This window comes from Mangifera indica, chromosome 3 (genome assembly GCF_011075055.1).
Source record: "Mangifera indica cultivar Alphonso chromosome 3, CATAS_Mindica_2.1, whole genome shotgun sequence".
NCBI lineage: Eukaryota > Viridiplantae > Streptophyta > Magnoliopsida > Sapindales > Anacardiaceae > Mangifera > Mangifera indica.
In genome coordinates, this window is record NC_058139.1 from 6,088,421 (window position 1) to 6,103,423 (window position 15,003).

The following is a 15,003-nucleotide window of genomic DNA, read 5'->3' on the forward strand; positions in this document are numbered from 1 at the left end:
TCATCAGAGAATAAAGCAAATAACAAGATTTATCCGATATATAAAAAATTTAATATATATTCACAAATTCTAAAATAGCATAAAAAGAATCATGTTACTATTGCATATGGTAAAAGCTATTTGAAGCAAAGTGAATCAATTATATTATGAGGCTACGAAATGAAGAAACACTTGGTATATGTTGGTGATTAAAGTAAAACAAAATGAAAATTTTATTCTATAAGAAATATTACCTTTGCATCAAGTAACTCTACCAGGGGGGGATTAAGTCACAGAAGGGTTGTAAGGAAGCTTTTGCATTGGGATTGTCCCACTCCAATGATTCCCACCACTTTTCCTCTACCGTGATATCTTTAATTGCAGGCAAGGGAAGAGACACAGGGAACCTATTCAATTGACCACACCCTCCTATGACAATTTTTTGGAGAGATTCACACACAAGTACTCCATTACCACCACAAATCCTCTTCAATTTTCCAAGGCATACCAGATGCATTTCTCTCAATTTAGGGAGAGCGAATTTGGTGCTACCACTGCGTCCTTGTTCCTTTTCATCATCATCTGCTATTATCTCCTCCATTTCATCACACATCACAACATGAATCACTTCCAGGCTTTGTAGAGCCGAGAACACCTTTGGTGAGACCAACTTCTTTAAATTTGGACAAAACCACACAAATAGATATTTAAGATCGGGATAATTGCCTTGCATTGGATCCTTAATAGAACTTATTTCGTTACACATAGTAATCATTAGACACTGAACGTCTGTTGGGAGCACAACCAGATCTTTTCCTTCACCAACTGTATGTAACTCCACAATTTTATTAACGCCTTTTACCACTTCGAACAAATCATCAAAGGATTCCCTAAAATAAAAAAAAGATCCCACCACGAGATAGTAACGTTTTGGTGTCTGAACATGTAAGGATTGGACATACCTGTTGAAGTCATGAAAACAAACAAACAACACTTCAAAAGTATCCAGTCGACTGAATCTAGTTGCCGCTTCTGATGTTAATACTGGTTCAGAATTCATTGATCCATAATTTATTCTCAATTTTTGGAGACGACTATGTGTATGAAGCATTGAAGTTGCCAACACAACTGGTGCAGGTAGATAAAGATCAAGACTTCTAAGCTTTGTCAGCCTTTCAATACCTTCCGGCAAACCAGGTACATTTGTGAACCCAAGGTGCAAATTTTCCAGTGCCGAAAGCTCCTTTAAGGAAGGAACCTCACTTAATTGTTCGCAATGATTAAGCAACAACGCTGTGAGATTCTTCAAGTTGGAGATGGATTTTGGCAACTTCTTAATCTCTGTGTAAGAAAGATCAAGAATCTTCAAACTAGGCATGTTTACAAAGAACACTTCAGGAATGACTTGTAAGGGGTTTCTTTGTAGCAACAAAGTGGAAAGAGCTTGACAGTTTGGGGATATATTTAAAGGAATTTCGAATATGTGATTCCGCATTAAAGAAACCTTCTTAAGATTCTCTTTCCATTCTTGTTTCCCCGGTAATTCTCTCAATTTCACGTTGGGTTTTATCATGAACAAAGGATTGGTGCTTGTAATCTGCAATGCCATGTCTCTCACAAGATCATGCATCTTTACACACTTTCCATCATTTGCAATCTCCAACAAACAATTGTTTACAAGTTTCTTCAATATAGAATAACCCGCATAATTTGTTGCTTCCATACTACCTCCTCCATCTACAAGTCCTTCTGCACTCCAATAAACTATCAACTCCTCTTTTGGGATTTTGAAGTCTTCAGGATAGAGGGCACAATATAAGAAACAATGTTGCAGCTGTTCACTCTTTAAACGATCATAACTGAATTGTAATTGTCCGAGCACACTTGATTTCTTCCCTTCGACACTTTGTAAGATTTTAGATAATTCTTCCAATGCATTCATCCATTCACAAATATCATCTTTTCCCCTCATGCAACTAGCAACTGTGACGATTGCTAGGGGTAAACCAGCACATTGTTCAGCCACACGTTTCACAAGGTCTTTTAAAGTTGGAATTTCGAAAATATCAGATCCCACTCTATCAACAAATAAATTCAATGCCTCGTGCTCTAAAAGAGTCCCCACCTTAACTATTTTGCAACCCATGGAAAGACATATATCTAGTGAACGAGATGTTATCACCAATTTGCATCCATTTTCTTTTGTAGGTTCAGGAATTCCCACTTCCTCCAGCTCAAATTTCTCCCACACATCATCTAATATCAACACAATCTTTCTTCCTTTCAACATTTTAGACAATTTTCCAGCTCTTATCCTTTCATCTTCATCTTTTGAGAGTTTACCTTCCAATCCCAATTGAGTAGCAATTCGATCTTGCAATGTCATGAGATCAAGTGACTGAGATACAGTGACAAAAAGTACATTTTTAAACTCTTTTGCCTCATTGAGGAGTTTGTTGTTGATATGAGTTATGATCATTGTTTTACCAACTCCCCCCATCCCGCAGACTCCTATCTTCATCACCTCATGATTCATCAGAAATTTCCAAACCTCATTCATGGCTGGCCCTGCAGTTGTCTCACCTACTAATGTTTTTGTTGGTATTTCCACTCCAGGAGTAGGACGTGCATCAATTACCAAGCTCTCAAACACAACTTTCTGGTGATGTTCTTTCACATCTTTAATCTTGTCGACAACAAACTTCCCAAAACGTACACGTGACAAACATTTCATCTTTTTAACTTGTCTCTCAAAAATATCTTCTGCTTCACTATTTATCCTTTGTGTTTTTTGCAACCAGTTTTCTACTTCAGCTTTAGGTAATTTCTCCCAATGACATTGTGTTTTCAAACTTTGCTCAATATCTTTTTTTCGACTATCTAATTCTTTCAATGTTTCTTTGAGCATTTCCATATTCTCGTTAAGCTTTTTACAATATTGAACATATCTGCATAACGATGGCCCTACCAACTGCAGAATTTGAGTGATTGACCCTATAATAGCGTCCATTATCTTAGTACCTGTAGAAAATAATTAGTCATGCCTCATTATTCTTGTTTGAATTGTAATATCAAAATATGCAATAATTCTAAATATTACTAATTTTTAGGGTCGAGGAAAAGAAATGGGAAAATTGTTAGATGTTTCGTTCTAAATTCTACTCGAAACCAACTGCGATAGGGTTGGTTTCGATTCCACCTCTTTCAAAATGTAATTGACCCAAAAATTACGTTTAACATTGTATTAAGGATACTCGATCATGTACCCAATCGGGTACCCTTTTATTTTTTTAAATAAACTTATGTAGCAAAACTAGGTCGTTTTGTTATAATATAAAAAACAATAACTGAAGGCAAAAAGCCTATTTTCGCAAGTTCACCCTTACACCTTGCAATTGCAGATGATGTCCTCGTATCACAACTAATCCCAAATCCTATACCCAATTACTTGACCTTCCTGTAAACTTAGAACTCTGATTTCTATTAACGACCACAAGTATTGATAACCAATTTGACTGTCAATGGAAGGACACTAACAAACCAACACCAAATAGCGAGTCTAGCTATGTTTAAAAAGCTGTTGCAAACTCAAAAGAGACGTTTACATGATTTTCAACAATTTATTCCATCATTTTGCTCCAATGATAGTGATGAAAGTTGTTCTGATGAGAGACGAGGCGAGTGGATTTAAAGTTTAGAGGAAGGATTTAAAATTATCAAATCACATGATAACACACATCAAGTGAGTATACATTTGAGTACTCAAAATAGGTACGCATAGATTTACTGTTCTATCAGTACATACTTGATGGAACGGTTGTCCCATACGAAGATAGGATTTACAAAATCATGATGGAATGCTTGAATAAAGGACAAGGGCGACTGTTCTTGACTAATAAACTAGGTTGCAATGAACATCTACTCTAAAATTGAGAACATTTGTTTAATATTAAAAAAGACATAAAACACTCATTCCCTAGTTTTGAATATCGTTTCTATAACATAGTATAGAAATGGTCATCTTATGGTGGAGAACACCTATTCCAAGAAACTACAAGTTTAAGGGATGATATGAATACATACAAGAACAAAACATGCCAAAGGTTTTTTAATAAAGTAGTGAATGAGTCATGAGCAAGTTATATAAGAGATGAAAACGTTAACAAACCAAAAGATAAGTCTAACAAGGGCTTGAGTACAAGTTCATGCTCTATGAAAATATATCGAGTATTCATTTATGAGATAAACTAACATATTTTTACATGTTTTATTAGTTCATTAGTGTACCAATTTCTAAAATGTTATATGTCATGCATTGCATTTCCAATCATCATAGCTTGGGTCCATAGGTGTACCTTAGATGACGAGTTTATAAGATAGAGAATGTATGATGAAAAGTGATGAAAATAAAGAAGAGAAAAGGAATGTAAGGTATCAAGTCTTCACCTTACTAAGTAATTATCACTCACTCACTCACTTCTTTTATGTTTTGCATCTAACAAGAGATTAACAGTTACATAGAGACAAGCCAGTTGAGGTGATGCAAAGGAATTATTGAGATTATGAGATTTACTTTATGTTATGTCTAATAATTTAGTAATTATGTACTATACACAAACACAAACTAATGATTGTTTTAATGTTTGATAATCTTTTGAACTCTTTTATTTGTATGGAGATATATTATTATTAATGATATTAATTTATTTAAAGTAGTTTTATTTTCGTAAATATAAGTTTACTCATGCTAAAATACATAAGAATGTTAAGAAGTAATATATCTCTCTAGAGGATAGTTTTTTGAAGAGGTTTATTTTGAGTCAGCTAAGGTGATGCATAGAGGATTATTGAGATTATGAAATTTACTTTATATTAATAATTTACACACGCACAAACTAATGATAGTTTTAATATTTAATACATCTTTTAAACTCTTTTATTTTTATGGAGATAGATCATTATTAATGATATTAATTTATTTAAAATTGTTTTATTTTCGCAAATATATGTTTACTCATGCTAAAGTATATAAGAGTATTATGAAGTAATATATCTCTCTATAGGATAGTCTTTTGAAGAGAATTATTACATAACATCCTAAGGCTTAGTTAGCTCTTAATTTATATAAAATGATATTATTTGACTTGTTGGGCGAAAAAATAGGGAGGATTCAGTGGTCTCATTAATTGGGCACACTTTGAACTAATAGGCATGGAAAGGAAGGAGATACTGAAGAGGAATAAGATGAAAAGAAAAAGAAGAAAAATATCGGTAAATAAGGTCAAGTATCGGGGAACCAAAATTGAAATTGATTAGATATGTTTCTATTTATATAAGTTTTGAATTTAGTTTCGATTCTTATTTTGTCAAAAGGATATTCAAACTCATTGTAGAATCATGAATTGGATTATGAATCAAATTAATATTATTGACAAAATATTATGTAATATATAATATTATAATATAGTCTAAAGTGGAAATCTAATCTTATAAAAAAAGAAAAATAATAAATAACTAAATTAGAATCATAATTCTATAAAATAGGAAAATAATAATAATTAAACTAGAATCCTAATTTTATGAAATAAAAAAAATAATAAACAATAAATCAAAATTAAATTAAATTAGATCAGATCTAATCATATAGGAGTATGTTTAATCCACTCACCTCTACTAAATTTGTCTAAATTATTTAATTATAAATTTTTTATATATTAATTACTATTGCAGAGAAATTTTAATCAAGAGTTAATGATAAAGTAAAAAAAAAAACAAAAATTATGCACAATGTTAAACGCACTGCCATCATTAATTAACCTTAGTTATGATAGAATATGATAATAATATTTTGGTCCACGTCAGTTTACAACGGATATATTATGAAAATGAAATCCTTTTATATGTCGTACCTCAAGCTTCGATTTGATCTTCAAATATTATGAAAGATAGCAGCACCAAACTTCAAAACAAGAAGAAATATAAGTTAGAATAATTCTTGTTGAAATCGAGAAAAAACTCTTACGTTTTTTTTCTGATTTCTGGATTTTAGTTTCGGTTATCAAGATTGAGTAAATATCATTGGTATTTTAATATGATTTTGTTGTAAACTGAAGAATTTATTAAAACAAGAGAGCACATAATTATAGAATGATATAACAAGTAATATTAGTAAGTATTTTTATTTGGATTTCAACTAAATATATAACATTATTCTATCACATAAATATATGTACATAGAAACATTTCTGACCTTCTGACTGATGTATGAAATTAAGAAAGAAAAAAAATTGCACCTCAAGCAGTCGAATATGCAACTTCAATCTTCAAATATTTGTGTGAATGAAATTATGGAGATAGATGGAAGGAAAGTTAATTGTTGGGAGGAAGTGAAAGACAAGTTATGGCAGAATGAAATCTGTGTTTTTGTAAATAGAAATAAGAATACAAACAAGAATAAATATTGAAGAAAGGTATCAAAGAGAGCATGCTTCGCAGTCAAGGAAAAGAAAGGAATGCTAATTAAAATTCTAAACTTGTTTGATTTTGAAAGGAATATAAACTTTAGCTCAATTTCTCAATTTTCAATTGTTTGTTAAGAATACATGTACCACGTCATATAAATGAAAGCTCTACTCGCTTAGAACAAATGAGAATGAATAGATTTTCCTATTTGTGTCTTTCCATTGGATTTTAACTACAAGTTCCAACAATAACGTTCCCAAGGACAAGCTACTAAAACAAATCATAAGTGAGTGAAAACAAAAGCAGCTCTATTTCTGGGAAAATTCCAAAAATTCATTCTTCACTATCGAGCCCCAAAGCATGAAGAGAAAAAACAGATATAACGCTAAAACAAAAACAAACCCTGTTTCTGTCAATGTGTACTTCTTATCTTTAATGGGATAAATGAAAACAAGGCCCAATACTGGTAGAGGGCAACATGCAGACTCCATGAACAAAATTGAGGAAGCTCAATTATGAACCCAAGATTTGGTACACAAAAAAAAAAAAAATGACCACAAATGTGAGGAGGCTTATTTCGTATGTGCAAATATGCTTCGCCATTATATAGAAGACATGAGGTTTAATTCAACAGACTGTCAACTACAATTTCTTAGAGTACAGCAGGGAAAACTGAAAGAAGTCATGCACTTACAGTGAAGAGTGACATTAGCGGTGACCAATGAATGGTATTTTACATATACCTATAGTCAATAAGAAAGAGGCATGATCAATGCAAATTTTGTAAAATGACTTAATTGGATTAGAACCAATAAATAATTGCATCTGCAAATTATTCACAGTTAAATAAGTTAGTCCAAAATTATCTTGAAACTTTCTGTCTCCATGATTTTGTAAACAAAGTCACAGTTGAGATTTGGACAATCAGAACAATTTATTTACATGAATTCCACACCGAACTTTATCCATTACATTAAATTTTTACTTTCTTTTTGGGAGAAAATAACAAAAGTCAGAAAGTTTAGAAGGAAACAGGAAAACTACTTGTAGAAAATGTAGGGGATTTGTGTACCTGACAGTGAAGAAAGGTGTTGTTTAAGAAACTATGAGCGAACCCATTTTGTTCAGACCTCAACTGTGACTTCTATTTCCATAATAATAGTAAAAGGCACAAATTTTTATCTACCATTATTTCACGTACAGAATGCTCACAGGTTCACCCAAAGCAATAGCTCCTAAGGCATTTACAAAAGCCCCTACAAAGTAGAAGATGTATCAGTTATTTTATGTTATGCAGAAAAAACAAAGGGAACAGAATCCCTTGCCTAAAAATAAAATGGGCTGAAAAAATAGACATGCATGAGATGTTAAACAAAGCATTTATGATCCTTCTGTTTTAAGAACCGTTGTTACAACCATTAAATTACATAATGAAACTTCTTTTCAAATTTTCTTTTCAAAGATCCACTTCCTGTCACTAAAATGTCTTCTAATCTCTAGTCAGCACTTAACCAGCCTCAGAACACCTGTTTTTGCAACTGCACAGAAATTTGACATCTATATAAACATTTACAACTTGCAGCAATCTGACAGCACACCCCTCCCTTCCCCTCCCGTAAAGAATGTATGATGTCACTATGCTCACCATAAAAACTTTAACTAGCTCGCCTACTCTAACAACTGATGACTCTTATATTGTCAAACTTCATTGGTCATGTTGCTTCTTCTTGGATAACAAGAGCGATTCAAAGGGTTCAGAATATTGGCACTTACAAGAACGTGAGAAAAACAAGTCAATGTTGAAAGATTCAAAGCTGTATAATTATAAAGATTGATAATTCAAAAAAAAAAGAAAAGAAAAGAATACAAAACAATGAATTGAAAAAGAAGAGCCTTACTAGAAACAAAGAAAACAAAACAATGAAGAAATGAACGAATGAGATTGAAGGGCAAAGGTCTTTAATCTGTCTACCAGTAACTCATGGGAAGAGCAATGTTTTTATTTTTCTCTTTTCTGTTGAGTGTTTTGGCGCTTACAGCTGTTTGTGAGTTTCTGAGGAGTGCACTCAGGGGTCCATGTAATCTTCATTTATAGCGATGTCGCTGACCTGGCAGTGTACAGCGCTGCTAGGAGACGGGTCAAGTCAAACTATTATTTTATTGAAGCGGTGCGTTTTAATGAAAGTAGTATTAAGGATGAGACTGAGGTCCAAGTAAAAATTAGTCAAAATTTTACCATTGCTGCACTGCCTCTATGAACATTTTTTTGTATGAAAACTACTGAAGAGATTTAAAGTCACTTTTTCTTTTTAATGATATGATAATGCACATTAATGCATATTTGGTTAATGCGAATTATATTTATAGGATATTTTACCAGTGATGGTTGGAATGCTATTGACATGAGTTATCACAAGACATCACAAATCGATATCTCCCTCGCTTTGTGTGAGTTATCATTCAATGATTGAAATGTTGAAATGATTTTTCTTTATTATTGTGACTGTGCATTGTTACTCTTGTGAATTTTTATTCATTGTCAATGATGACCTTTTTTCTTCCTATAATAAATTCAATTGTTTTTGTCATATTCGGTATTATCTCTCACATTGGCTCTCTCTTTGTGATTGTGATTGTTAATGAAAATTAAATATATTTGCATAATTTTAATAAAAAAATAAATTGGTAATTGACATTCATATTAAGTATTTAAAGTAATTTTATTATTTTACTAAAAATGATAAATTAGTAATTTACAGTAAAACTAAATAATTTTTTATTAAAAAATAAAAAAAAAAGATTTTCCAAGGTGAAAAAAATTCAAACTAAAAAAATCATTTAATCAAAATTCAAGTCAAAAAGTATCTGGCCTCCTTGAACTTTTGATTTTTTAATTTGTGCTTTATATTTCATGTCACAAATTATTTGAACAAAAATTAGTATGATGATCACATTAATTTTACAACTTTCCATATGATAAGAAATTATTAATTTATTTTATATATATTTATATATTAATATGCTTTTTGAAAAACTTTATTTGTTTGAATATTACATGTCAAATAAGAAATGTAAATTCTTACACGATTATTTCAAGTTGTATGTGAAAGTTTACTAAAAAGTAATTAATTTTTTTATTAATCCTAAATGAAAAATGTAATCTCTTTTCAATTCTTGAGTGTATTCGGCTTGGTTTTGAAATCTGATTGAGAAGACATAGCCCAACCGCCAACCCAGTGAGGAAGTTGTGATACCCTTAGGCGAATTCCACATCGATAAAGCACGAAAAAAATGTTGGATCTGTCCATGTATCCCACATTAGTTAGTGGTGAGAAAATTTGATTGGTTAAATAGTCTGTGATCTCCTTAATTGTTAAAACACATTTTGGGTTGCAAAGCCTAGAAGCAAACTCATGATGGACTGTGTGTCCAAAATAGACAATATCTTAACAGTGAGCCGGGTTATTGGACCAGGGATGTTACAAAAGTAAATTGGCAGAATAAAATATTTCCAACATTAAGAGCAGATGAAATCTTGAACAATTGAATTGCATGTCATGATTATCAAATTAAACAGTGAAATGAATCAATACACCTAGTGGTCTCAGCTTATCAAATCACGAACAACAATAACTGAAATGGATATACACTTTTTGAATATATAAATAAATAGATAAATAATGATATGTTAATAAGTAATTGTGTATTACTATATTTTTAATTTAAAATCACTCAATCAGATAATATCACATTATCTATGTATCAATTTATGTTTCCAAAAGTATGTACACATAATTTTATTATTTATCAAATCACAAACAACAATTACAGAAAAATTCAAATATTTACATGATTAACTTAACACACGCCAAATTCTTGATGCCATTATCATTTACAGGACGAGGAAGATAATAAATCCATACTTCCACATGGTAGCCTTCCACTTATTGTCTGCACAAAGATATATACTCTTACATTACAAACAAAATAAAATGAAAATGAAAATACTGAATATAAGTAAGATTTAAAGCATTTATTGTATAGAATATAAAAGGTGCTAAACACTTGGTATATGTTGGTGATTAAAGTAAAACAAGAAGAAAATTTTATTCTATAAGAAATGTTACCTTCGCTTCAGAGAGGTATCCCGCTTCACAGAGAAACCCCGCCAGAAGGGGATGAAGATACAGAAGGGTTGTAGGGAAGCTTTTGCATTAGGATTGTCCCACTCCAATGATTCCCACCAGTCTATCTCTACCCTAATTTGTTTAATTGCAGGCAAGGGAAGAGACATAGGGAACCTCTCCAATTCTCCACACCATGATATCTCAATTTGTTGGAGAGATTCACAAACCAGTACTCCATTACCACCACAGATCCTCTTCAACTTTTTAAGGGATTTCAGACGCATTTCTCTCAATTTAGGAAGAACGAATATGGTGCTACCACTACTTTCTTGTTCCTTTTCATCTTCATCATATGCTATTATCTCCTCTATTTCATTAGAGTCGTTAACTTCAATCACTTCCAAGTTTTGTAGAGCCGACAACAACTTTGGTGAGACCAACTTCTTTAAATTTCGGCAAGACCTCAAGTACAGAAATTTAAGATTGGGATAATTACCTCGCATTGGATACTTAATATCACTTATTTCGTCACACCGACTCATCATTAGACACTGAACGTCTGTTGGGAGCACAACCAGATCTTTTCCTTTACCTACTGTATGTAACGTTACAAATTTATTAATGCCTTCTACAACTGGGAAGAAAGCATCATATTTTACCAAAGAATCGAGTTTAGATCCCACCACGAGACGGTAACTTTCTGGTGTCTGACCATCTAAGGATAGTACATACCTGTTGAAGTCATAAAAACAAACAAAGAACGCTTCAAAAGTATCCAGTCGACTGAATATAATTGCCTCTTCTGATGTTAATACTGGTTCAGAATTCATTGATCCATAATATATTCTCAATTTTTGGAGACGACGGTGTGTATGAAGCATTACAGTTGGCAACACAACTGGTACAGGTACATAAAGATCAAGACTTATAAGCTTTGTCAGCCTTTCAATGCCTTCCGGCATACCAGGTATCTTTGTAAACCCAAGGTCCAAATTTTTAAGTGCCAAAAGGTTCTCTAAAGAAGGAAGCTTTGTTAATTGTTTGCAATGATTAAGCAACAATGCTTTCAGATTCTTCAAGTTGGAGATGGAATTTGGCAAGTTTTCAATCTCTGTGTAAGAAAGATCGAGAATCTTCAAACTAGGCATGTTTACAAAGAACACTTCAGGAATGACTTGTAAGGGGTTTCCTTGTAGCAACAAAATGGAAAGAGCTTGACAGTTTGGGGACATATGTGAAGGAATTCCTGTTATGTGATTCTCCATTAAAGAAACTTTCTCAAGATTCTCTTTCCATTCTTCCTCCCCTGGTAATTCTCTCAATCTCTTTCCGGGTTTTATCATGAACAAATAATTGTTGTTTGTAATCTGCAATGCCATGTCTCTCACAAGATCATGCATTTTTACACATCTTCCATTATCTGCAATCTCCAACAAACAATTGTTTACAAATCTATTCAATATAGAATAACCCGCATCATTTGTTTCTTGCATACTACCCTTGTCATCTAATAGTCCTTCCGCAGTCCAATAAAGTATCAGCTCCTCTTTTGGGATTTTAAAGTCTTCAGGATAGAGCGCACAATATAAGAAACAATGTTGCACCTCTTTACTCTTCAAACGATCATAACTGAATTGTAATATTTTCGGTACATCTGTTTCCATGCCTCTGACACTTTGCATGCTTTTACACAATTCTTTGAATGCATTCCTCCATTCACAAGCATCATATTCTTCTCTCATACAACTGGCTACTGCAACGATTGCTAAGGGTAAACCATCACATCGTTCGACCACAGGTTTCACAAGGTCCAATAAAATTGGAACTTCTGAAAAATTTAATCCCGCTTTATCAACAAATAACTTTAATGCCTCGTCCTCTGGGAGAGTCCTCACCTGGACTATTTTGCAACCCATGGAACGACATACATATTGTGAACGAGTTGTTATCACTAATTTGCATCCATTGTCTTTTGTAGGTTCTGGAATTCCCACTTCCTCAAGCTGAAATGCGTCCCACACATCATCCAATATTAACACAATCTTCTTTCCGTTCAATATTTTTAACAAGTTACCAGCTCGTATCCTTTTATCTTCATCTTTAGGAAGATTTTCTTTCAACGCAGCAACAATTTGATCTTGCAATTTCATAAGATCAAGTGGCTGAAATACAGTGATCCAAATCACATATTCAAACATATCCACCTCCGTGAGGAGTTTGTTGTTGATATGAGTTATGATAGTTGTTTTACCAACTCCACCCATCCCGCAAACTCCTATCTTCATCACCTCATGACCCATCAAAAATTCCAAAACCTCATTCATGGCTTTCTTTGCAGTTATCTCACCAACTAATGGTGTTGTTGGTAGTATCACTCCAGGAGCCGGAGGTGCATCAATTACAAAGCTCTCAAACGCACCACGCTGGTAATGTGCTTTCACTTCTTCAATCTTTTCGACAATAGCCTTCCCGGAAAGTACATTTGACAAGAATTTTCCCTTTTTAACTTGTCTCTCAATATATTCTGCTTCATCATTTATCATTTGTGTAATTTTCAACCAATGATTGACTTCAGCTCTAGGTAATTTCTCCATATGACACTCTGCTTTCAACCTTAGCTCAATATCTTCTTTTTGACTATTTAAATCTGTCAATCTTCTTTTGAGAATTTTCATATTCTCATTAAGCTTCCTATAATATTGAACATATCTGCATAACTGAGGCCCTGCAAGCTGCAGAATTTGAGTGATTGTCCCTATAATAGCATCCATGTTCTCGGTCCCTGTAGAAAATAGGTATGTCAGCCTCATTATTTTTGTTTTAATTGTAATATTAAATTATGCAATAATTCTAAATATTGCTAACTTTTAGGGCCGAGCAAAAGAAATGGGAAAATCATTAGATGGTTTAATCTAAATTATACTCGAAACTAACTATAATAGGGTTGGTTGCGGTTCCACCTCTTTCAAAAATGAAATTGACCCAATGATTAAGTTTAAAATTGTATTGAGGACACTCGATCATGTACCTGACCGGATACCTTTTTATTTTTTTTAATATACTTATATAACAATACTAGGTTGTTTTATTATAATATAAAAAACAATAATTAAAGGCAAAAAATCTAATTTCACAAGTTCACCCTTACACCTTGCAATTATGGATGATTTCCTCTTATCACGACTAATTTCAAATCCTAAACTTGATTACTCGACCTTTCATAAACTTAGAACTCTTATTTCTGTTTACAACCACAACTATCAACAACCAATTTGACTGTTAATGGAAGGACTAACAAACCAACACCAAACTGCAAGTCTATCTATGTTTAAAAAGTTGTCACAACCTCAAAGGAGATGTCAACATGATTTTTGATAGTTTGTTCCATCATTTTGCTCCAGTTATAGTGATGAAAGTTATTTTAATAAGAGATGAGGTGTGTGGATTTAAAGTTTGGAGGAAGAAAAGGTTACATTAAGGGCGTTTGGTTTAAAGAATGTTTTATCATTAAATTAGAATATTATCTTGAAGATAAATTATATTAAAGATTACTGGGTATGAATTATTACTATATTTGATAAAATTTGATAAAAATGAATATGTATCAATAATTATTGTGTTTGATTAGAGATAATAAAAAAAAATAATATATTATTTTACTTAAACACCCTTGAATATAATTGCTCTAAATTTTTTTTATTTTATTTGTTATATTAATTAATAAATAATGATATAATTATAATAAAATCAAAATTATTTTGGTAGTCTTTTAATACCTAAGGTGGAGGTAGTAATCAGATTGTCTCATATATTACCTATCACATCACAATTGGTAATAAAAAATTACTAAAATTTTTTATTACTTATAAACCAAACAAAATATCGATAAACAGGGTCAAGTATCGAAAACCAAAATTAAAATTGATTAGATATGTTTCTATTCATATAAGTTTTGAATCTAGTTTCGATTCTTATTTTGTCAAAAGGATATTCAAACTCATTGTAGAATTATGAATTGGGTTATGAATCAAATTAATAGTATTGACAAAATATTATGTAATATATAATATTATAATATAGTCTAAAGTGGAAACCTAATCTTATAAAATAGGAAAAATAATAAATAACTAAATTAGTATCATAATCTTATTAAATAGGAAAATAAGAATAATTAAACTAGAATCCTAATCTTATGAAATAAGAAAAATAATAAACAACAAATCAAAATCAAACTCAATCAGAATCAGATTAAATTAGAGTCAGGTTTAATAACATAAAAATATGTTTAACCCACTCACCTCTACTAAATTTGTCTAAATTATTTAATTATAATTTTTTTTATATATTAATTACTATTGCGGAGAAAGTTTAATCAAGGGTTAATGATAAAGTTAAAAAAAAAAATTATGCACAATGTTAAACACACTGCCATCAT

General features: G+C 31.9%; 3 protein-coding genes across 3 annotated transcripts in view; all 3 read right to left on the bottom strand.

Moving 5' to 3' along the window:
- LOC123210658 (phosphatidylinositol-glycan biosynthesis class F protein) overlaps positions 1-15,003 on the bottom strand; it is a 33,745-nt gene that overhangs the window by 11,262 nt on the left and 7,480 nt on the right. The gene's annotated exons all lie outside the window — the stretch shown is intronic.
- LOC123210656 (disease resistance protein At4g27190-like) lies at positions 40-2,925 on the bottom strand. The gene has a single exon (XM_044629130.1). The coding sequence runs from the start codon at positions 2,891-2,893 to the stop codon at positions 251-253; it is 2,643 nt and encodes an 880-aa protein (XP_044485065.1). The 5' UTR covers positions 2,894-2,925; the 3' UTR covers positions 40-250.
- LOC123210653 (probable disease resistance protein At5g63020) lies at positions 10,238-13,511 on the bottom strand. Its single transcript, XM_044629124.1, has 2 exons — positions 10,569-13,511; positions 10,238-10,392 (listed from the first exon to the last, which is right to left on the bottom strand). Exons 1-2 carry the CDS (start codon positions 13,376-13,378, stop codon positions 10,386-10,388), a joined length of 2,817 nt encoding a protein of 938 aa, XP_044485059.1. The 5' UTR covers positions 13,379-13,511; the 3' UTR covers positions 10,238-10,385.